The sequence below is a fragment of the Microtus pennsylvanicus genome, chromosome 6 (genome assembly GCF_037038515.1).
Source record: "Microtus pennsylvanicus isolate mMicPen1 chromosome 6, mMicPen1.hap1, whole genome shotgun sequence".
NCBI classification, from domain to species: domain Eukaryota; kingdom Metazoa; phylum Chordata; class Mammalia; order Rodentia; family Cricetidae; genus Microtus; species Microtus pennsylvanicus.
In genome coordinates this window covers 3,014,088-3,039,934 of record NC_134584.1, presented here as the reverse complement: position 1 = coordinate 3,039,934, position 25,847 = coordinate 3,014,088, and the positions used below count along the sequence as shown (strand labels likewise).

The 25,847-nt window shown below is 45.9% G+C and overlaps 1 protein-coding gene across 2 annotated transcripts in view; it reads right to left on the bottom strand.

Moving 5' to 3' along the window:
* Positions 1-5,850: 5,850 nt before the first annotated feature.
* The window catches only part of Marchf2 (membrane associated ring-CH-type finger 2), a 38,530-nt gene continuing 18,533 nt past the window's right edge, over positions 5,851-25,847 (bottom strand). The window contains exons 4-5 of one of the 2 annotated variants that reach the window (XM_075975651.1): positions 16,243-16,452; positions 5,851-6,474 (exon numbers count right to left, since the gene is read on the bottom strand). In XM_075975651.1, the coding sequence (XP_075831766.1) occupies positions 6,394-6,474; positions 16,243-16,452 (291 nt within the window). In that variant the 3' untranslated portion in view covers positions 5,851-6,393. The remainder of the gene's footprint in view (positions 6,475-16,242; positions 16,453-25,847) is intronic. The other variant, XM_075975650.1, reaches the window with a different exon arrangement.

Here is a 25,847-nt window from a genome sequence, read left to right as displayed (position 1 = left end):
TACTGTATTTTTTTTTATCATATTTACCTCCCCCTTCCCACTGAACCTTCCATGTCGTTGTTTTGTGACCTAGTGAGTTAGGATCACATGAGCATAGATGCTGGGTTTATTTACCTGAGCATGCGCAACTAAACAGTGGCTACACCACTGAAGAAAATGACTCCTCCTTCCTCCAGCAACTACCACCAATAGGGCCTCAGGGAGGGTGATGCTCTGATTTCATGATTACATGAAAATGACTCCTCCTTCCTCCAGCAACTACCACCAATAGGGCCTCAGCGAGGGTGATGCTCTGATTTCATGATTACATGAAAATGACTCCTCCTTCCTCCAGCAACTACCACCAATAGGGCCTCAGCGAGGGTGATGCTCTGATTTCATGATTACATGAAAATGACTCCTCCTTCCTCCAGCAACTACCACCAATAGGGCCTCAGCGAGGGTGATGCTCTGATTTCATGATTACATGAAAATGACTCCTCCTTCCTCCAGCAACTACCACCAATAGGGCCTCAGCGAGGGTGATGCTCTGATTTCATGATTACATGAAAATGACACCTCCTTCCTCCAGCAACTACCACCAATAGGGCCTCAGCGAGGGTGATGCTCTGATTTCATGATTACATGAAAATGACTCCTCCTTCCTCCAGCAACTACCACCAATAGGGCCTCAGGGAGGGGTGATGCTCTGATTTCATGATTACATGAAAATGCCACCTCCTTCCTCCAGCAACTACCACCAATAGGGCCTCAGGGAGGGGGATGCTCTGATTTCATGATTACATGAAAATGACACCTCCTTCCTCCAGCAACTACCACCAATAGGGCCTCAGGGAGGGTGATGCTCTGATTTCATGATTACATGAAAATGACTCCTCCTTCCTCCAGCAACTACCACCAATAGGGCCTCAGGGAGGGTGATGCTCTGATTTCATGGGTGGCAATAGCCATGGCATGCCAAGGAGACACCAGCTTTCTTTAAATGGAACTAGGGCAGAAAGAAAACGAAAATTCTGTCAACAGGAATACTTTTTATTAGTGTGTTCGTGTGTGTGTGTGAATGAGTGTGTGTATGACTTAATATAGGTTTTGAGCATTCCATGGCCTGCAAGCTGGAGTTATTTTCTCTTGGGTTCTGAGAATCAAATGCAAGTTATCACGTTTGGTAGCCACAGCATTGGTCCTGTATGCAGAATTCTCGCTAGCTAGCATCAAACTAAAACTTTCCATGCAATTCAAAATGTTAGGAGAGATGTACACAGAACCTCCCTCCCAGCCTTTCCCCTGCCCCCCTTTTCCCTCTTCCTACTTCCCTCCCACTCTGTTTCTCTCTCCTTCCTTCTCTCTGTCTCCTTAATGGCACCTCCTGGGGCACCCTTACACCATCTCCAGAGGTGTTAAAGTTAGGATGAGAGGTTGGTGCCAAGCTTGGCAGGCCAGGAGAGCAATTGTGCCTTGTGTAATTACGTAAGTTTCTATAAACCTACAGATGACAATTCACTGATCATCTTCGCTCTGCTCCTCAGCCGTACTGTTCCAGCCATGAAGTCTCCCAACCTTCTCTTGCTACAGGCCAAACAGATCCCAGCCTCTGAGTCTCAGCCTTCTGCAAAACTGGCTTTCCCTTGTCTTTCCAGTCAGGGCAACAAGATTTGTTTTCCGTTTTTTTTTTTTTTATTTTGGTTTGTTTTGTTTGGTTTGGTTTTGTTTGGTTGGTTTTTGTTAGGCCTGGCAAAACACTGTTTTTAATGTGCCGCCATGCCCTACCCTGCCTTGAGAAGGAGCTTACGGACTAGGCAAGGGAAGGACCACACTCTATTGGACTCATTGGGAATGCTGATGAGCGTAATGTTCTGAGGTTCCATTTGCTTATCTGAAAGCAGGGTTAATAAAAGATGCACCAAGCCAGGCAGTGGTGGCGCACGCCTTTAATCCCAGCACTCGGGAGGCAGAGGCAGGCGGATCTCTGTGAGTTCGAGGCCAGCCTGGTCTACAAGAGCTAGTTTCAGGACAGGCTCCAAAGCTACAGAGAAACCCTGTCTCGAAACAAAAACAAAAACAAAAGACTCTCCAGAAAAGCACCTTTCAGAGCAGCCCTGGGCATTAAATGCAGGAAGATGCCAAGTGCCCTTAACTGTTAAGTAACTCGGCATGCAACAAGAGCTCAAAGGTGAGCTAGTCAGGCATGGTGGCCCATACCTGTAATCTCAGTATTCGAGAGGCTGAGACAAGAGCATTGCCACAAACTTGAGGCCAGCCAACAGGGGCTACATATTGAGGTGAGGCCAACTAAACAAAGGAAAGAGGACAAGGAGCAACAGAAGCTGTTACTGCTATGGTCACATTCTACATCTTTCTAGAGTCTGCTTGGGGGTTGGGTACAAAGCTTAATACTGGGGCACCCGGAATCCCCAGCTCCTAAAGCTGTACAACTTCACATAAAGTTTTATACATTGGGCTTCAGTCTTCCCACCTTTAAAATGGAAGAGATGTGAACCAGGCTTAGAATTGCGTCTCATCCATGGTAATCCCAGGTAAGAGTGGATAGTATCACCATTAGATATCAGTATAAAAGGCCTCAGTACATAGGGCTCACTGGAAAAACAAAGCACGCAGAAATTGTCCTTCCCTTTTTCCTTTGGGAATGGAACAAGGGCATCCTACCAGCATATTTTGTGCCATTGGGCTACATTGATACTCTCATGTTGGTTTTTGTTATTATTGTTAATTTGCTTGTTTTTGTGGTTTTGAGGGTTTGTGGGTTTTTTTATTTTGTTCGATTTTGATTTTTAATAGAATCTCTCTATTTAGGCTATTCTGGAACTCCCTATGTAGACCAGTCTAGCCGTGAACTCAGAGATCTCTCAGCCACTGTCTCCTGAGCACTAAAGGTACTAAAGGTGTGTGCCACCACCCATGGCTTATTCAATCTTCTTGAGACATGGTCTTACCCTACAGCCCTGGCCAGCCTGGAACTCGCTACGTGTTTCAGACTGTCCTTGAACTCACAGAGATCTGCCTACCTTTGCCTCTGTGTGTTGGGATTAAAGATGTGTGCCTCTACAGAAGGCCCTTTGTGATCTGTGTGTGTATGGGTGCTTGCCTACCTGTGTATCTGTGTACCATGCGTACGCTTGGTCTCAGTGGAGACCAGAGAGGATGATGAATCCCCCAAAACTGGAGTCACGGTTGTGAGCCATCACATGAGTGCTCTTAACCACTGAGCCAGTTTTCAAACACACACCCCCACTTTGTTTATTCTTAAAGTCGTTTGTTGCTGAGGACATCCCTCCATAGAGAGTATTTGCCTAGACTATGGAAAGCTCTGAATTCAATCCTCAGTACCATTAAAAAATACACACAATATATAAATAGTATAATTATTTTATATGTATGTGTATATACATACATATATATATTGCCAGTGAGATCTCACTGCATAGTAAGATCATGTCTCAATAAAATAAAATAATATATATATATATACATACATATATGTGTGTGTGTATATATGTACACACATATGTGTGTGTATACACAAACAGATTGCCAAGCATGGTGTTATATGCCTTTAGTAATGCCAACACTCAGAAGACAGAGGGAAGAGGATGTCTTTGATTTCCGGGCCAGTCAGAGCTACCTACAGACCCTGTCTCAAAGTGTGTATGCGTTACTAAAGTATATTCAAAACTATATTTATGTAATGATCTTGGAACTCAAACCCAGAGCTATTCAAGTATTCAATCACTGAACTATATCACCAGCTAAAATAATTTTTTAAAAATCATTTAAAAAATAAATTAAAAAAGACTTAAAATTTATTGGAGCGGGAGAGATGGCTCAGTAGTTAAGAGCGCTCACTGCTCTTGTAGAAGACAGAGGTTTTGCTCCTGGCACTCACATGTCAGCTCACAACCATCTGGAACTCCATCCAGTTCCTAGGAATATCTTGCCCTCTTCTGGCTTCCTTGGGCACTGCATGAACATGGTAGTCATATATGTGGGGAAAACAAAACACTCACAAAATAAAATTTTGAAAAGACCATTCATCATAAATCCTGCGCAGACCAATGTGGTGGCCCAATGGGTGAGCGCACTTGTGCAAACCTGAAAACCTGTTTACTGGGGCCACATAAAGGTGGAAGGAGAGACCCTGCTCTCCTAACGGTTTCTTCCCACCTCTCTTTGTTTTTCCTCCTGTGTGCATATGTGCATGCAAAGGCCAGAGGTTAATGTTGGTGTCTCCACCATCATCTTCTCCACCTTATCCACTGAGGCAAGGTCTCTCAGCTGAACCCAAAGCTTTGCCCATATGGCTAGTTCAGCTTTCTCTGAGAGCTCCTGGGTGCTGGGCTAGCATCACCAGGGACACACACGTAAACACACCCCAAATCTATATATTTAGGAAGTCTGGTCTTCGTGTTCATGTAGCGAGCACTTTAACCACTGAGTTGTCTCCCCAGGCCCTGCATCCTGTTCTTTATCTAACACTCTGCTTTCATTTCATCCTTAGGCTTCCGTGCTAGCCTTTACAGTCAGTTTGAGAGAATCACGAGTCCCTGGCGAGTTGAGCCTCTGGTCATGACTGTGGGAAGCACACTTTATTTTTTATGTGGTTTCTCAAGACAGGGTTTCTCTGTAGCCCTGGCTGTCCTGGAACTCGCTCTGTAGACCAGGCTGGCCTCGAACTCAGAGAGATCTGCCTGCCTCTGCCTCCCAAGTGCTGGGATTATCTTTTATTAAATATTTATTTATTTATTTATTTATTTATTTATTTATTTATTTATTTATTTATTTATTATGTGTACAATATTCTGTCTGTGTGTATGTCTGCAGGCACCAGACCTCTTTACAGATGGTTGTGAGCCACCATGTGGTTGCTGGGAATTGAACTCAGGACCTTTGGAAGAGCAGGCAATGCTCTTAACCACTGAGCAATCTCTCCAACCCTCAAGTGCTGGGATTAAAGGCATGCGCCACCACCTCCTGGCCCCGGGAATCATCCTGATTGTACTGATTGATGCAGAAAGACTCAACTGTGCCTTGATTTCCCCACCATGAGGGACTGTAGCTGGAGCTGTGAGCTAAAATAAATGCTTTCTCTCTTAAGTTGCCTTTTAAAAAATTTTATGTGGCCGGGCGATGGTGGCGCATGCCTTTAATCCCAGCACTCGGGAGGCAGAGGCAGGCGGATCTCTGTGAGTTCGAGACCAGCCTGGTCTACAGAGCTAGTTCCAGGACAGGCTCCAAAGCCACAGAGAAACCCTGTCTTGAAAAACAAAAAAAATAATAAATAAATAAATAATAAAAAATTTTATGTGTATGGGTATTTTGCCTGCATGTATGTATGTGCACCACATGTGGGCAGTGTCCGTGGAAGACAAAAGAGGGCACTGGATCCCCTGGAACTGGGGTTAGGGACAACTGCAAACTGCCATGAGTGCTGGGAATTGAACAAGAATGGCCAGTGCTCCTAACCACTGAGCCATCTCTGCACCCCTACTTTAGTTGCTTTTATCTGAGTACTTTATCACAGAAATAAGAAAAGAAATGAAGCCGGGCAGTGGTAGCACACACCTTTAACCCCAGCACTTGGAAGGCAGGGGCAGGCAGATCTCTGTGAATTGGAGGCCAGTCTAGTCTACAGAGGGAGTTCCAGAACAGGTTCCAAAGCTACACAGAGAAATCCTGTCTCAAAAAACAAAAAAACAAAAGGAAAGAAAAAAGAAAGAAAAAGAAACCAAGACAGCTTCATAACAGATCCCTCCAACAAGCCAAGTGTTTTCCACTCTGCCCTCACAGAATCACCCACTTGGAGCAGGTCAGAAATGTAACTGATGAGTCGTGTCAGCCAGCAAGGACTCCTTTTATTCATTCAGGGGTGGCTTTGAAATGCAGTGCAACTGTATATAAAGTCCAGAGTGCCAGGAAAGCAAGCCGGCCAGGTGCAGAGTAACGCTAGAAGCTTGCTGGAACCTTCCAGCCCAACGGGCGCCCTCAGCACAAGCAGCCAAAGCTGCTAGCCACGGACTGTCAAACCGATCTCAGAATGAGATGAGGGTGCCTGCCCCATCCAAAGCTCAGGTCTGTCCATCTGTCCCTGTCATGTACAATAATGTGTGAAATAAAACCCTTGAAAGCATGTTCACCCAGGAGCACAGAGCAGGGATTGCTGTGGCTCTTTGCCTGAGAAGCATCGTGGCTGTGCATGAAAGGTCAGGTAGCTTCCATCCTTCCAAAGCAAGGCATTGTCATCTGCCTCTGGTTTCTCCACTACCTCAGGGCTCTGCCAGTCTGGTCTTCACACAGGGGTCTCCTCCGCCACCTTTTTCAAGAGTCCAGTAGCCAGCAAGGAGTGGTGGGGGTCCTCGGAGCCATCTGCTTCCCGAATCTTCAGGCGGACTTTCTGATTGGTCTTCCTCCATTCTGAGTACAGCTGGCAATGGTATCGGAAAGAGACCTGCAGGGGCAGTCCTGCAGTGGGTGAGAAGATAGAGACAGGCCTCTACCCGGGGGGGGAGGGGAGTGGCATTTGCCATAGAGCAAACCTAGAAGCAGCACCACATCTGATACTTCTGTATACTGTACAGACACCCACCCATTGGTTATGAGTCCAATAAAAGTGAGGGCTCCACCATCTTAACCCCAGCAGAAAGCAAGGCTCTTCCCTTCTACAGCTGATGAGAATGGAGTCCTACCAGTCTCTTGGGACTATTTAACCCTGAGCAGTCACACAATGGCTTAACCTGGAAGCAACCTGTTCCTTCATAGGTAAGAGGATAAAAACAGTGATGTGTTTACGGGACTGGGAAGATGGCTCAGTGCGTAGGAGTACTTGCTGTATAAGCTTAAGGACCTGAGTTTGAATCCCCAGCATCCATGTAAAAAGCTGAGCATGATCCTGTGTAACCCCAAAACTGGGAAGTGGAGGGAGACAGAGACAAGAGAATTGCTAGGACTCACATGTGTACACACATACACACACATTTACACAGTCACACATGCACATTCATACAGACACACTCACACATAAAGACACACAGTCAGATGCACATATCATGCACGCACACGTACACACACACAGACTAAGAGAAGTGAGAGCTGGAGCCACAACTCAGTGGGAGCAGCGGCAGGCGTGCCCAGCCTGTGAGAGCCCTGGGTTCAGTCTTCAGTATGGAACAACAAGTGAGCCGTCAAATGCAGCACGAAGAAAAGTGAAATTCACATAACCAAGTGAAAAGGGTGATTGAAGTGACCATATGCTGTTTGAATCCAAGTACACGACATTCCAGAAGAGGAAGAACTATGAAGACAAGACAAAGATGGGGGCCAGGGGTGTTGGAGTGGGGAGGGACAAACAGGGAGAGACACAATTAAAAATGGACACTAGTGTTTGGGGATGGGCACAGCTGGGAAAGCGTCCAAAGTGTTAGCCTATCACCATGAAGGCCTGCGTTCCCTCACAGCGCCACAGCAGCCAGGTGTGCTGGTGCACACAGGACATCCGGTAGCCAGGAAGTAGATGTGAGGATCAGGAGTTTAAGGTCTTCCCGGCCACCTGGGACCCACACTGGACAAACAGCTCAGTTGATAAAGGGTCTGCTGTGCAGCATGAGACGTACATGTGACACCAGTGTCGGGAGTCAGAGTCAGGTAGATTTCTAGAGGTCCCCGGCCTACGAGTCCATGTGTAGAGAATCTGTCTCAGATAAAAAGTGGAGTGCTGGCCAGACAGCTCAGTGGGTAAAGGACGCTATGACAGTTTAAAAGAAAATGGCCCCCAGTGGGAATGGCACTATTAGGAAGTGTGGCCTTGTTGGACAAAGTGTGTCACTGAGGAGGTGGGCTTTGAGGTCTCACATATGCTCCAGATACCACCCAGTGTCTCAGACCACTTCCTGTTGCTTGTGAGTCAAGATGTAAGAACTTGCAGCTCAGCCAGGTGGTGGTGGCTCACGCCTTTAATCCCAGCACTCCCGAGGCAGAGGCAGGCGGATCTCTGTGAGTTCGAGGCCAGCCTGGTCTACAACAGCTAGTTCCAGGACAGGCTCTAAAACTACAGTGAAACCCTGTCTCGAACCCCCCCCCCCAAAAAAAGAAAGAAAAAGAAAAAGAAGAACTCGCATCTCCTTCTCCAGCATCGTATCAGCCTGCCACGTTGCCTTGCTTCCCACCATGATGATAACAGGCTAACCCTGTGAAACTGTGAGCCACCCAACTAAATGTTCTCCTTTATAAGAGTGGGCGTGGTCATGGTGTCTCTTCACAGCAACAGGAACCCTAAGACAGGCCACTGAGCCTGACAGCCTGAGTCTCATAACCAGGACCTAGAAGGTGTGGAAGGGGAGCACCAACTTTTATATGTTCTCACCTACCCAGGACACACACACACACACACACACACGCACAGGCACATGCACACACAGAAGGGGAGCACCAACTTTTATATGTTCTCACCTACCCAGGACACACACACACACACACACACACGCACATGCACACACAGAAGGGGAGCACCAACTTTTATATGTTCTCACCTACCCAGGACACACACACACACACACGCACAGGCACATGCACACACAGAAGGGGAGCACCAACTTTTATATGTTCTCACCTACCCAGGACACGCACACACACACACGCACAGGCACATGCACACACAGAAGGGGAGCACCAACTTTTATATGTTCTCACCTACCCAGGACACGCACACACGCACAGGCACATGCACACACAGAAGGGGAGCACCAACTTTTATATGTTCTCACCTACCCAGGACACATGCACACACACACGCACAGGCACATGCACACACAGAAGGGGAGCACCAACTTTTATATGTTCTCACCTACCCAGGACACATGCACACATGTTTTTAATAATTTAAATGTTTTTAAATTATTTTTAAAACATGGGTATCATGCCAGACAGTGGTGGCTCATGCCTTTAATTCCATTACTTGGGAGGTAGAGGCAAGCAGATTTCTGTAAATTCCAGGTCACACTGATCTACATATCAAGTTCCAGGCCTGCCAGGGCCACACCACAAAAAAAAAATAAAAAATAAAAAAAAAAGTGGATGAGCTGGAGAGATGGCTTGGAGTATAACAGATAACGGTTCTCAACCTACCGAGAATCCTTACGGAAAAGGAAAGAAGAGAGTCATTCATGTCCTCTAACCTCCACACACATGTCATGGCACACATGCTCTCACACACACACACACAAAATAAATGAATGCAATGATAACATATAAAAATAAGATGGAGAGTGACTGAGGAAGGCGGCTCCACATCCATGTGCGCTGTGTACTCTATGTGTGCTCTCCATGTGCACTGTGCACTCTATGTGCTCTCTGTGTGCTCTCCATGTGCACTGTGTACTCCATGTGCTCTCTGTGTGCTCTCCATGTGCACTGTGCACTCTATGTGCTCTCCATGTGCACTCTATGTGCTCTCCATGTGCACTCTATGTGCTCTCCATGTGTACTGTGCACTCTATGTGCTCTCCATGTGTACTGTGCTCTCCATGTGCACTCTATGTGCTCTCCATGTGCACTCTATGTGCTCTCCATGTGCACTCTATGTGCTCTCCATGTGTACTGTGCACTCTATGTGCTCTCCATGTGTACTGTGCTCTCCATGTGCACTCTATGTGTACTGTGCACTCTATGTGCTCTCCATGTGCACTCTATGTGTACTGTGCACTCTATGTGCTCTCCATGTGTACTGTGCTCTCCATGTGTACTGTGCTCTCCATGTGTACTGTGCTCTCCATGTGTACTGTGCTCTCCATGTGTACTGTGCTCTCCATGTGTACTGTGCTCTCCATGTGTACTGTGCACTCTATGTGTACTGTGCACTCTATGTGCTCTCCATGTGTACTGTGCTCTCCATGTGTACTGTGCTCTCCATGTGTACTGTGCTCTCCATGTGTACTGTGCTCTCCATGTGTACTGTGCACTCTATGTGCACTCTATGTGCTCTCCATGTGTACTGTGCACTCTATGTGCTCTCCATGTGTACTGTGCTCTCCATGTGTACTGTGCACTCTATGTGCTCTCCATGTGTACTGTGCACTCTATCTATGTGCTCTCCATGTGTACTGTGCACTCTATGTGCTCTCCATGTGTACTGTGCACTCTATGTGCTCTCCATGTGTACTGTGCTCTCCATGTGTACTGTGCACTCTATGTGCACTCTATGTGCTCTCCATGTGTACTGTGCACTCTATGTGCTCTCCATGTGTACTGTGCTCTCCATGTGTACTGTGCACTCTATGTGCTCTCCATGTGTACTGTGCACTCTATGTGCTCTCCATGTGTACTGTGCTCTCCATGTGTACTGTGCACTCTATGTGCTCTCCATGTGTACTGTGCACTCTATGTGCTCTCCATGTGCACTCTATGTGCTCTCCATGTGCACTCTATGTGCTCTCCATGTGTACTGTGCACTCTATGTGCTCTCCATGTGTACTCTATGTGCTCTCCATGTGCACTCTATGTGCTCTCCATGTGCACTCTATGTGCTCTCCATGTGTACTGTGCACTCTATGTGCTCTCCATGTGCACTCTATGTGCTCTCCATGTGCACTCTATGTGCTCTCCATGTGCACTCTATGTGCTCTCCATGTGCACTGTGCTCTCCATGTGTACTCTATGTGCTCTCCATGTGCACTCTATGTGCTCTCCATGTGCACTCTATGTGCTCTCCATGTGCACTCTATGTGCTCTCCATGTGTACTGTGCTCTCCATGTGTACTGTGCTCTCCATGTGTACTCTATGTGCTCTCCATGTGCACTCTATGTGCTCTCCATGTGTACTCTATGTGCTCTCCATGTGCTCTCCATGTGCTCTCCATGTGTACTGTGCACTCTATGTGCTCTCCATGTGCTCTCCATGTGTACTGTGCACTCCATGTGCACTCCATGTGCTCTCCATGTGTACTGTGCACTCCATGTGCACTCCATGTGCTCTCCATGTGTACTGTGCACTCTATGTGCTCTCCATGTGCTCTCCATGTGTACTGTGCACTCTATGTGCTCTCCATGTGCACTCTATGTGCTCTCCATGTGTACTGTGCTCTCCATGTGTACTGTGCTCTCCATGTGTACTGTGCACTCCATGTGCACTCCATGTGCTCTCCATGTGTACTGTGCACTCTATGTGCTCTCCATGTGCTCTCCATGTGTACTGTGCACTCCATGTGCACTCCATGTGCTCTCCATGTGTACTGTGCACTCCATGTGCACTCCATGTGCTCTCCATGTGTACTGTGCACTCTATGTGCGCTGTGCACACACTTCTGCACCATCTACTATGAACACAGAAAAATATTCCGTATGTGCTAGGGACTAACTCCATGGTAAAGCACTTGCTTAGAATACTCAAGCTCCTGGGTTCCATTCCCAGCACCACACAAAGGAAAGAGAAAGAAGTAGGAAGGGAGGGACGGAGAAAGGGAGGGAGGGAAAGAGGGAAAAAGGAAGGGAGAAAGAACTTCATTGGTAGTGGCTCAAAGTACTATTCGTAACAGGGTGAAAAATCCCCCACATTGCCAAAGTACCAGATGAGTCACAGGGATTGAATAAATGTAGCACACCCATACAATGAACGGGTGTGCTCGGTAGCTGCCCCTTCTCTTTTTAAAGGATAAAACAAGCAGGTGTAAAACAGTACATATGTCTTCATGTAATCTATGTATTTTAAAATATGTGTCCCTGGGCTGGAGAGATGGCTCAGTGGTTAAGAGCATTGCCTGCTCTTCCAAAGGTCCTGAGTTCAATTCCCAGCAACCACATGGTGGCTCACAACCATCTGTAAAGAGGTCTGGCGCCCTCTTCTGACCTTCAGGCATACACACAGAATATTGTATACATAATAAATAAATAAATATTAATAAAAAAATAAAATATGTGTCCCTTATGGCAGGAATGCATTCTGAGAACTGCATTACATCCTTGCTGTGAAAACACGGCAGTTGATGTGGGAGGCCCTTCTGTATATGTGTTGCTTTTATTGGTTAATGAATAAAGAAACTGCTTTGAGCCTATAGCAGGGCAGAACAAAGCTAGGTGGGGAAAACTAAACTGAATGCTGGGAGAAAGGTGGTAGAGTCAGGGAGAAGTCATGTAGACCAGAGACAGACGCCAGAAGGAACCTTGCCGGTAAACCACAGCCACGTGGTGATACACAGATTAATAGAAATGGGTTAAATTAAAATGCAAGAGCTAGCCAATAAGAAGCTAAAAGTAATAGGCCAAGCAGTGATTTAGTTAATAGAGTTTCTGTGTGATTATTTCAGGTCTGGGCAGCCGGGAACAAACAAGTGGCCTCCTACAACAGGCAGGGTTTAAGATGCCTTTAACAGCTCGAAACAATGTGAGTATGGTAGTTAGAGCCTGTAGGACTATTACAAAGAGTAAAAGAGCAGCCTAGACGGAATGAGGTTCCATTGTGCCAGCGTTTGCTTGCGTGTGTGGTGATGCACACCTGTCCCCCATGCAGAGAGAACTTCAGAGCCATCATCAGCTAAGCTCCGAGTTCAAGTACGGGCTACTCGTTTGTTGTTGTTTTGTTTTTCCAGACAGGGTTTCTCTGTGTACCCTGGCTGTCCTGGAACTCACTCTGTAGACCAGGCTGGCCTCGAACTCAGAGATCTGCTTGCTTTTGCCTCCCAAGTACAGGAATTAAAGGTGTGCACTACCACTGCCTCACTGGCTTTGAGACCCTCTTTAAAAAGCCTGTGTGTGTGCGTGCGTGCGTGCGTGCGTGCGTGTGTGTGTGTGTGTGTGTGTGCTGCTAGCTTGAAACCAAGGGTCTCTCTCATGCTCAATATGAAAATCTACCACTGATCTGGAAACAACTTCTCGACACAAGGAACGACCCACAGCTGGACACACGGAGAATGCGAGGACTCTGGACTCCCTCTCTGATCAAAGATGTCACTGCTTGCTTTAGTGGTACCCCTACTTTATCTTATCACTTTTTGTTTCAATAATAGTCTTAGTGTTCTCTACGTTCCCCTCCCCTTTCCATATTTTCTCTCTCTTTAGTTTTTCTAGACAGTGTTTCTTTTTTTAAAAATTTATTTATTATGTATATAGTGCTCTGGGCACCAGATCTCACTATAGATGGGTGTGGGCCATCATGTGGTTGTTGGGAATTGAACTCAGCACCTCTGGAACAGCAGGCAGTTCTCTTAACCTCTGAGCCATCTCTCCAGCCTGAGACAGGGTTTCTCTGTAGCTTTGGAGCCTGTCCTGGAACTAGCTCTTGTAGACCAGGCTGGCCTCGAACTCACGGAGATCCGCCTGCCTCTGCCTCCTGAGTGCTGGGATTAAAGGTGTGCACCACCACTGCCCAGCCTCCATTCTCTTCTATTCTTCCTTTTAACTACTTTTAAAATGTATTCTTACTCTGTGTGTGTGTGTGTGTGTGTGTGTGTGTGTGTGTGTGTGTGTGTGCACGTGTGCGGACATCGGAGTATAACTTGTAGGAATCAGCTCTCCCTCTCCACCATGTGGGTCCCGGGGAGGTTGAACTTAGTTTGACAGCCATGAAGGCAATTGCCTTCACCCACCAAACACCAACTCACAACTACTTTTTAGTTTAAATTAATTTCTTTCACAGACACATAGAAACCAGTAAATGTTACCTTCATTGTCTGTTTATTTCCTGTGCTAGGGATGGAAGCCAGAGCCTGATACATGCCAGGAAATAGCCCTACCATGGGTCCACACTCCCAACCCCTCAATTTTTCAATCAATACACCTCATACAATCTTTCCTAACTTATTTTGTCTTAAAACTTAAAAAAAAAAAGTTGGTTGTTCTTGTTAGGGCCTTCGTGTGAAAGCCAGAGACCAGATCTGTGGAGTCAATTTTCTCCTGCTACCTATGAGGGTCCCAGGGCTGTGCCCGGGGGGCCAGGTTGCTAGGCAAGCACTTTTACTCAGTCAGCCTTCTTGCCAGCCCTGTTTTTTTCTTTTTGAGAGAGTCTCATGCAGTCCAGGTAGGCCTCCACCTCGGGTGTCTGTAAACACAGCTGGTAGACGTAGTGCTAGGGACTAGAATCCAAAGCTTCTGCATGTTCCACAAGTGCTGTGTCAACTGAGCCACTCCTCAGTCCTGTATTTTGGCTTCAATCCCTCATTGTCTACTCAGGTTCTTTGGATGGGACTATCCCATGTTACCCACACTGTCCCTAACTCCTGGGGGACTATCCCATGTTACCCACACTGTCCCTAACTCCTGGGGGACTCATGCTCTATCACTGCCAGCCCCCAGACAAGTTCTTAATATCTCTCCCTTCATTTTGCTTTTTCTTTTTGAGGCAGGGTCTCTCTATGTGACCCTGGCTGTTCTGGAACTCTGTATGTAGACCAGGCTGGCACTGAGCTCTAGATCACAGAGATCTACCAGTCTCTGCCTACCGAATGCTGGGATTAAAGGTGTGCCCCACCATGCCTACCCTTGTTTACTTATTTATTTGTTTATTAAATTTAAGTTCTTCTTTATTATTTATATGGATACAGTATTCTGCCTGCATGTACACCTGCAGGCCAGAAGAGGGCATCAGATGTCATTACAGATGGCTGTGAGCCACCATGTGGTTGCTGGGAATTGAACTCAGGACTTTCAAAGAACAGTCAGTGCATTAACCTCTGAGCCATCTCTCCAGCCCTGTCTATTTATTTATATTGTGACAGAGTTTCATTGTAGAGCCCAAATTGGCCTTAAATTTGTTAGGCATCCTCCTGCCTCAGAGTCCTGCATAGGAGATTTCAGGCAGTGTAAATCAGCACAGCTGACTTTTGTCTTATTTTTGTTTGTTTGTTTGTGGTGCTAGGGAATTAATCTAGGGCCTTGCACATGGACCACTGAGGAATCTCTCCAGCTGGGATTTAATTTCTCCTGCATTTTTCCTCTATTTACTGTGGAGGTGGAGTGGGGTGCACATGTGGAAGACAGGGGACAACTTACAGAAGTCTGTTCTCTCGCCCAGTGTGGGTCTCAGGGATCAAATCAGGTCATCAGACTTAGCAGCAAGTGTTTTATCTGCTGAGCCATCTCACGAGCTCTCAATTTCTCTCTCTCCCTCCCTCCTTCCTCCTCTCTCCCTCTCTCTGTTCTTTCTTCCTCCCTCGTCCCTCCCTTCCTTTCTTCCTCCTTACCTTCCTTTTCTTTTTGAGACTGAGTCCCAGGCTAGCCATAATCTCACTATGTAGCAAAGGATAACCTTGAGCATCTAACCCTCCTGACTTGACCTTCTCAAAGCCGGAAACTAGAGAGAATGGCACTGGGTAAGCACTCGACAGACTGAGCTACATTCCGACCAGATACCCCCTCCCTCTCCCTCTTCTTTTACAGTTTCATATATGTCTGTAATACATTCTGATTACCCTCACCCCACTCTCGTTCTCCCTACAAAATCTTTCCCCACACTCACGTCTTTTTGCTTTGCTCTATGATACACTGAGTATAAAGGAGGCCATCTGTGAGCTCATGGGTTGGGTGTACAGCAGAGCCTTGTGGGCACACAACTGAAGGCAATGTCTCTTCCTTCTCCAGTCGAAAGTAGTCAACAATTCAGTAGGGAGAGGTGTGTCTCATATTTTTTGGAAGGTTTTAAATCTCATTTTGTTGTTACATTTATTTAATTATCTCTGGGGCACCATATGCCATGGCACCTTTATGTTAGGACAGAGAGCGACTTGGGTCAGCCCTCACCTTCCACCACACAGGTCCAGGGAGTCAAACTTGGGGCCAGCTCACTAGCACTCAGTTCCTTACTATGTATCTGTTCCGCCCTACTTTAGTCCAGTCTCTTCCTTGCCTCAGCCTTTTGCTGCCTGTCCCCTTCATCTCCTCTGACCCTTGAAGTGAAAGGCTCACTGTGGGCTGGGGTGTCCCTGGACCTGTGTTACAGCGCCAACCTGGGGCCACAGCAAGGGTGAGCTGAGGGGACCGCCCCCAGCAGAAGAGACACTCACACAGTCCAGGGGTCCCGGCTGAGCCCACCTGCCTGGGCTGTGCCCCCAGCAGAAGCGACACTCACACAGTCCAGGGGTCCCGGCTGAGCCCACCTGCCTGGGCTGTGCCCCTCCAGCAGAAGCGACACTCACAGTCCAGGGGTCCCGGCTGAGCCCACCTGCCTGGGCTGTGCCCCTCCAGCAGAAGCGACACTCACACAGTCCAGGGGTCCCGGCTGAGCCCTCCTGCTGGGCTGTGCCCACTCACCAGTGTCCAGAGCACATAGATGGTGAAGAGGGCGATGGTGAGGGCAATGAGCCCCACAGCCTCCAGCCGGCTATGCAGACGGAGGTGGTCCTGGGCCCCTCGAAGGCACAGCCAGCCTGAGATGGCAGCCAGCGGTGTGATGAACACGAAGCACACCATGTCACAGCACAGCGTCCGCTTCTCAGTGCGAGGCCCCGGGTCCTTCAGCCACTGCAGGGGAGCAGATGAGGGAGAGGTGTTATATATGGAAGGGGGTTACAGAAGGGACGGGATAGGGGCAGGCTGTAGGCCTGGATATTCATACGTTTTTAAAGTAATAATAATACTTTAATATTATTATTATTAAATTAATAATTTGATAATACTGAGTCTGCTGAGTGCTCGCCTTCATTTTACTGATGGGCAAATAGAGGCAATAGGGGAGTTAATGCATTTATGCAAATTCACATAACTAGAGCAGGCTGACTATTCTATTCTGAAAATCTACAATCCAAAAAGTTCTAAAATCTTTAACTTCCAAAACACCAGCATGATGGTGGGGGGTGGGGCGGCCGAAAAGCAGGACCAGATTCTGTTCCCACCATCCTTGTCAAAGGCTCACAACCCAACACCTGCAGTTCCAGCTCCAGGGCATCCCACGCCCTCTACTGGCCTCTGCGGGCAGCTGCACACAAGTGAACACACCACACAGACACGCACACATATCTCTAAATAAAAAATAAAAACAAATCCTTTACTTGTTTCTTTGTTTGCTTTTTGAGCCAGTGTAGCCCTGGCTGTCCTAGAACTCACAATGTAGACCAGGCTGGCCTCGAGCTCACAGAAGTCCTCCTATCTCTGCCTACCCAGTGTTAAAATTAAAGGTGACCACCCCTATATCCAGCTTAAGAACAAATCTTTAAAATGCTATCATGATAGCACAAGTAGAACCTTCCACACCATGAAATATGTTTTATATATACATCACCACCAGCACCACCACCACTGTGGTGGGTTATTATTGTTTTCTGAGACAGGGTCTCATGCAACCCATGTGAACCTTCAACTTCTGAACCTCTTGTTTCCAAGTATTGAGAATGTCCCTACAATGTCCAGCTCAAAATTATTTAAAATACTATATCTGGCCCATATATGCTCATATATTTGCATATTTGGTACTCAATTGGTGAACTATTGGGGAATTATGAGGTCTGGCAAGTTGGAGATATGTCACTGGAGCAGGCTTTGAGGTTTCAAAAGCCCACGTTATTCCCAGTTAGTCCCCTCTTTGTCTCCTACTTGAAGGTAAAATGTAAGCTCTCAGATACTGAATGGTCTCTACCTGCTGTCACACTCCCTGCCATAATCATGAACTCACCCTCCAAACTCTTCCTTCTATAAATTGCCTTGGTCATGGTATCTCATCACAGCAACAGAAAGAAAGGAAGACTGCCAGATGTGCTGTGGAGTGGTGGCCTGGTCTACACAGGCTGCCAGATGTGCTGTGGAGTGGTGGCCTGGTCTACACAGGCTGCCAGATGTGCTGTGGAGTGGTGGCCTGGTCTACACAGGCTGCCAGATGTGCTGTGGAGTGGTGGCCTGGTCTACACAGGCTGCCAGATGTGCTGTGGAGTGGTGGCCTGGTCTACACAGGCAGTTCCAGGATAGCCAGAACCACACAGAGAAATCAAAAAAAACCTGCTGCTTAAATATTTTACATTTGTACATACAGGAGTGTGTGTGTGCGCACGCGCGCATGTGTGCAAACAGACTGTTCTTTCACTCCAGTTGCCAGACCCGAATAATCACACAGAAACTATATTAATTACAGCACTGTTTGGCCAACAGCTCAAGCGTATTCCTAGTTAGCTCTTATATCTTAAATTAACCCATTCCTATTAATCTATGTATTGCCAAAAGGCTGTGGCCTACAGGTAAGGTTTTCCTGGCATCTTTTTCCTTCGGCAGCTACATGGCATCTCCTTGACTCTGGCTACTCTCTATATATATCTATTCCAGCCTGACTAAATTTTGCTAAGCCATTGGCTGAAACAGCTTTATTCATCAACTAATAAAAGCAACCTACATACAGAGTGACAGCCCACATCATATGTGTGTATCTATACGCATGTGTATGGGTGCCGTGAAGGCCAGATGAGGGAGTCAGATCCTCTGGAGCTAGAGTTACAAGTGTTTTGTGAACAACCTGGTATGGGTGCTGGAAAGTGAACTTCAGTCTTCCAAAAGACCAACAAGTGATCTTTCTGCTGAGCCATCTCTCTCCAGAGGGAGATAGGAGAGAGAGAAAGAGAAAGAACTGACACCATATATGTTGACTCACTGACACAATGGTTAGGGATTAGCTCAGCTGGGGAGTACTTGCCCAAGGTGAGCAAGGCCCCAGGTTCCAATTCCAGCAATACAAGAAAACAATTAATTAAAGTTAAAATATTGCGTAAAACTTACATTCATATATGTGAGAGTAATACATATATGAATGAAATATGGATTTCCTTTCAATTTGGACCCCAGAATACCTCATATTGCTCATGAAAACACTCCAAAATCTGAACTCTCAAAACTAAAACCACTCTAGTCCCAAGCTTTTTTTTTTCTTTTTTTCGAGACAGGGTTTCTCTGTAGCTTTTTGGTTCCTGTCCTGGAACTAGCTCTTCTAGACCAGGCTGGCCTCGAACTCACAGAGATCTGCCTGCCTCTGCCTCCCGAGTGCTGGGATTAAAGGCGTGTGCCACCACCGCCCAGCTTAGTCCCAAGCTTTTTTTCTTTTTTTCCAAGACAGGGTCTCGTGTAAACTAGGTTGGACAAACTCAACGATATATAGACAAGGCTGGTCTTGAACTTCTGATCCCCTTACCACCACCTCGCAGTGCCGGGATTTATAGGTGTGTGGCACCATGTGGGGATTTATGAAGGTCCAAGGCTTCATGTATGTTATGTCACCCACCAGATGAACCACAGATCCCAGGCTGGGTGATCCTTCTGTCTCTGACTCTTTGGCACATGTGTGCCACCACAACCAGCCCAAGCATTCTGGATAAGGGCTGTCATCCTTTGGCCCGCAAAGCCAGTCAGGACTAGAACCTGGCTAGTGCCACTCAGGGAGCACAAGCGCCTTGGTCACTCTACCTTACAGCCTCCCAAGATGGCGGGCCAAGGGAAACGAGCGTGGCTCGAGGCGGCTCAGAAAGAATGAACTCCAAGGAAAGCAGCAGAAAGGTCCCTGCACTTCTGTGCCAGTGAAGGACACGGAACAGGGAAAGTGGGAGGAGCGCAGGATGGCTTGGTGGGTAAAGTATTTGCCACTTGAAGCTGATGGCCTGTGTGTGACCAGAACCCAAATAAAGGTAGAAGGGAACCAACTACCTGCAAGTCATCTTCCACATGAGTACTGTGTCACATGTGCGCATGCCCCCCACACAGAGTAAAGTCATTTTTAAAAATGGGGCAGATGGCCAGAGAGCTAAAGGCCTTGCAGATGGACAGAGGGGCAGAAGGGAGACAGACACAAGAAAGAGGAGCGTCAGACACTTTTAAACTGGCATGTCAGGTTGAGTCAAGGGGAGGAGAAGATGGATGGAGAGATTGGTCCCTCTCACTGTCTCATTGGTGGAGGGAGGCTTTTCGTGGTCTCCAAGTGACCTACAGTGGCCTTGACTGATCTGGACAGTACTTCTGGTCTCAGGACTAGACATAGCTCCTCACACTTCAGTCCAGTGATATCTTCTCTGGGGTTCCCAGCCACCATATGTCAGGGTGGCATCAGTGGAAACAGCAAGCACCTGGGGACATCCAATCACAACCCCAACTGTCATGCTCAGGCCAAAGTTCAAATATCTGTGTGATGCACCAAGCCAGGTGTCACCACGGCCATCTCTCTTGAAGGCACCCTTTCCCTCCCTAGTTTCTTTCCTTTTTTAGTATGTTGTACACGTGTGCATATATTGGGGGGGGCAATGTGTCTGTGTGGGAGTGTTGCTGTGTGTGCATGTGTGTATGCACACACATCATATGAAGGCTGATGTCAAGAATTATCCTCGGTCTGTCCTCCACCTTATTCGCTGAGGCAGGCTCTCTCAATCAAATGCAGAGCTCATGGATATAGTTTGTTTGGCCAGCCAGCTTGCTCTGGGGATCCCCTGTGTCTACCTTCTGAGGTTGTGATTACAGGCAGCTGCCACACCTACCTGACATTCACATGCATTCTAGGGGGTCTGAAGTCTTGTTCCTCATGCTTACAAGGCAAGCACTTTAACTGCTGAGCCTTGATATTTTTGCTCGAAAACGACCCATCTCAGATGTTTGTTCACACAGCTAAAGAACTGTGTCACACCACAGATGTTTGTTCACACATCTCTAAGAACAGTGTCACACCACAGATGTTTGTTCACACAGCTAAAGAACAGTGTCACACCACAGATGTTTGTTCACACAGATAAAGAACAGTGTAACACCACAGATGTTTGTTCACACAGCTAAAGAACAGTGTCACACCACAGATGTTTGTTCACACAGATAAAGAACAGTGTCACACCACAGATGTTTGTTCACACAGATAAAGAACAGTGTCACACCACAGATGTTTGTTCACACATCTCTAAGAACAGTGTCACACCACAGATGTTTGTTCACACAGATAAAGAACAGTGTCACACCACAGATGTTTGTTCACACAGATAAAGAACAGTGTCACACCACAGATGTTTGTTCACACAGATAAAGAACAGTGTCACACCACAGATGTTTGTTCACACAGATAAAGAACAGTGTCACACCACAGATGTTTGTTCACACAGCTAAAGAACAGTGTCACACCACAGATGTTTGTTCACACAGATAAAGAACAGTGTCACACCACAGATGTTTGTTCACACAGATAAAGAACAGTGTCACACCACAGATGTTTGTTCACACATCTCTAAGAACAGTGTCACACCACAGATGTTTGTTCACACAGATAAAGAACAGTGTCACACCACAGATGTTTGTTCACACAGATAAAGAACAGTGTCACACCACAGATGTTTGTTCACACAGCTAAAGAACAGTGTCACACCACAGATGTTTGTTCACACAGATAAAGAACAGTGTCACACCACAGATGTTTGTTCACACAGATAAAGAACAGTGTCACACCACAGATGTTTGTTCACACATCTCTAAGAACAGTGTCACACCACAGATGTTTGTTCACACAGATAAAGAACAGTGTAACACCACAGATGTTTGTTCACACAGCTAAAGAACAGTGTCACACCACAGATGTTTGTTCACACAGATAAAGAACAGTGTCACACCACAGATGTTTGTTCACACAGATAAAGAACAGTGTCACACCACAGATGTTTGTTCACACATCTCTAAGAACAGTGTCACACCACAGATGTTTGTTCACACAGATAAAGAACAGTGTCACACCACAGATGTTTGTTCACACAGATAAAGAACAGTGTCACACCACAGATGTTTGTTCACACAGATAAAGAACAGTGTCACACCACAGATGTTTGTTCACACAGCTAAAGAACAGTGTCACACCACAGATGTTTGTTCACACAGATAAAGAACAGTGTCACACCACAGATGTTTGTTCACACAGATAAAGAACAGTGTCACACCACAGATGTTTGTTCACACAGCTAAAGAACAGTGTCACACCACAGATGTTTGTTCACACAGATAAAGAACAGTGTCACACCACAGATGTTTGTTCACACATCTCTAAGAACAGTGTCACACCACAGATGTTTGTTCACACAGATAAAGAACAGTGTCACACCACAGATGTTTGTTCACACAGCTAAAGAACTGTGTCACACCACAGATGTTTGTTCACACATCTCTAAGAACAGTGTCACACCACAGATGTTTGTTCACACATCTCTAAGAACAGTGTCACACCACAGATGTTTGTTCACACATCTCTAAGAACAGTGTCACACCACAGATGTTTGTTCACACAGATAAAGAACAGTGTCACACCACAGATGTTTGTTCACACAGATAAAGAACAGTGTCACACCACAGATGTTTGTTCACACAGATAAAGAACAGTGTCACACCACAGATGTTTGTTCACACAGATAAAGAACAGTGTCACACCACAGATGTTTGTTCACACAGCTAAAGAACAGTGTCACACCACAGATGTTTGTTCACACAGCTAAAGAACTGTGTCACACCACAGATGTTTGTTCACACATCTCTAAGAACAGTGTCACACCACAGATGTTTGTTCACACAGATAAAGAACAGTGTCACACCACAGATGTTTGTTCACACATCTCTAAGAACAGTGTCACACCACAGATGTTTGTTCACACATCTCTAAGAACAGTGTCACACCACAGATGTTTGTTCACACATCTCTAAGAACAGTGTCACACCACAGATGTTTGTTCACACAGCTAAAGAACTGTGTCACACCACAGATGTTTGTTCACACATCTCTAAGAACAGTGTCACACCACAGATGTTTGTTCACACAGATAAAGAACAGTGTCACACCACAGATGTTTGTTCACACAGCTAAAGAACAGTGTCACACCACAGATGTTTGTTCACACATCTCTAAGAACAGTGTCACACCACAGATGTTTGTTCACACATCTCTAAGAACAGTGTCACACCACAGATGTTTGTTCACACAGCTAAAGAACAGTGTCACACCACAGATGTTTGTTCACACAGATAAAGAACAGTGTCACACCACAGATGTTTGTTCACACAGCTAAAGAACAGTGTCACACCACAGATGTTTGTTCACACATCTCTAAGAACAGTGTCACACCACAGATGTTTGTTCACACAGCTAAAGAACAGTGTCACACCACAGATGTTTGTTCACACAGATAAAGAACAGTGTCACACCACAGATGTTTGTTCACACAGCTAAAGAACTGTGTCACACCACAGATGTTTGTTCACACAGATAAAGAACAGTGTCACACCACAGATGTTTGTTCACACAGATAAAGAACAGTGTCACACCACAGATGTTTGTTCACACAGCTAAAGAACAGTGTCACACCACAGATGTTTGTTCACACATCTCTAAGAACAGTGTCACACCACAGATGTTTGTTCACACAGATAAAGAACAGTGTCACACCACAGATGTTTGTTCACACAGATAAAGAACAGTGTCACACCACAGATGTTTGTTCACACAGCTAAAGAACAGTGTCACACCACAGATGTTTGTTCACACAGATAAAGAACAGTGTCACACCACAGATGTTTGTTCACACAGATAAAGAACAGTGTCACACCACAGATGTTTGTTCACACAGATAAAGAACAGTGTCACACCACAGATGTTTGTTCACACAGATAAAGAACAGTGTCACACCACAGATGTTTGTTCACACAGCTAAAGAACAGTGTCACACCACAGATGTTTGTTCACACATCTCTAAGAACAGTGTCACACCACAGATGTTTGTTCACACATCTCTAAGAACAGTGTCACACCACAGATGTTTGTTCACACATCTCTAAGAACAGTGTCACACCACAGATGTTTGTTCACACAGATAAAGAACAGTGTCACACCACAGATGTTTGTTCACACAGCTAAAGAACAGTGTCACACCACAGATGTTTGTTCACACAGCTAAAGAACAGTGTCACACCACAGATGTTTGTTCACACATCTCTAAGAACAGTGTCACACCACAGATGTTTGTTCACACAGATAAAGAACAGTGTCACACCACAGATGTTTGTTCACACAGATAAAGAACAGTGTCACACCACAGATGTTTGTTCACACAGATAAAGAACAGTGTCACACCACAGATGTTTGTTCACACAGATAAAGAACAGTGTCACACCACAGATGTTTGTTCACACAGATAAAGAACAGTGTCACACCACAGATGTTTGTTCACACAGATAAAGAACAGTGTCACACCACAGATGTTTGTTCACACAGATAAAGAACAGTGTCACACCACAGATGTTTGTTCACACAGATAAAGAACAGTGTCACACCACAGATGTTTGTTCACACAGCTAAAGAACAGTGTCACACCACAGATGTTTGTTCACACAGATAAAGAACAGTGTCACACCACAGATGTTTGTTCACACAGATAAAGAACAGTGTCACACCACAGATGTTTGTTCACACAGATAAAGAACAGTGTCACACCACAGATGTTTGTTCACACAGATAAAGAACAGTGTCACACCACAGATGTTTGTTCACACAGATAAAGAACAGTGTCACACCACAGATGTTTGTTCACACATCTCTAAGAACAGTGTCACACCACAGATGTTTGTTCACACAGCTAAAGAACAGTGTCACACCACAGATGTTTGTTCACACAGATAAAGAACAGTGTCACACCACAGATGTTTGTTCACACAGATAAAGAACAGTGTCACACCACAGATGTTTGTTCACACAGATAAAGAACAGTGTCACACCACAGATGTTTGTTCACACAGATAAAGAACAGTGTCACACCACAGATGTTTGTTCACACATCTCTAAGAACAGTGTCACACCACAGATGTTTGTTCACACATCTCTAAGAACAGTGTCACACCACAGATGTTTGTTCACACAGCTAAAGAACAGTGTTACACCACAGATGTTTGTTCACACAGATAAAGAACAGTGTCACACCACAGATGTTTGTTCACACAGCTAAAGAACAGTGTCACACCACAGATGTTTGTTCACACATCTCTAAGAACAGTGTCACACCACAGATGTTTGTTCACACAGATAAAGAACAGTGTCACACCACAGATGTTTGTTCACACAGATAAAGAACAGTGTCACACCACAGATGTTTGTTCACACAGCTAAAGAACAGTGTCACACCACAGATGTTTGTTCACACAGATAAAGAACAGTGTCACACCACAGATGTTTGTTCACACAGCTAAAGAACAGTGTCACACCACAGATGTTTGTTCACACATCTCTAAGAACAGTGTCACACCACAGATGTTTGTTCACACATCTCTAAGAACAGTGTCACACCACAGATGTTTGTTCACACAGCTAAAGAACAGTGTCACACCACAGATGTTTGTTCACACAGATAAAGAACAGTGTCACACCACAGATGTTTGTTCACACAGATAAAGAACAGTGTCACACCACAGATGTTTGTTCACACATCTCTAAGAACAGTGTCACACCACAGATGTTTGTTCACACAGCTAAAGAACAGTGTCACACCACAGATGTTTGTTCACACAGATAAAGAACAGTGTCACACCACAGATGTTTGTTCACACAGATAAAGAACAGTGTCACACCACAGATGTTTGTTCACACAGCTAAAGAACTGTGTCACACCACAGATGTTTGTTCACACAGCTAAAGAACTGTGTCACACCACAGATGTTTGTTCACACAGATAAAGAACAGTGTCACACCACAGATGTTTGTTCACACAGATAAAGAACAGTGTCACACCACAGGCCTCATGTGTGCTAAGTAAGCCTTACACTAAGAGCTCTGCTCCCGCCTCTTTTCCTAGTTTGACCTTCTCCTGGCCTCAGGGTCGTCACACTTGCTGTGTTCTCTACAGGGACTGTATTCTCACTAGAGGCTCTAAATTCCTGTTTTAATCCCTCAAGTC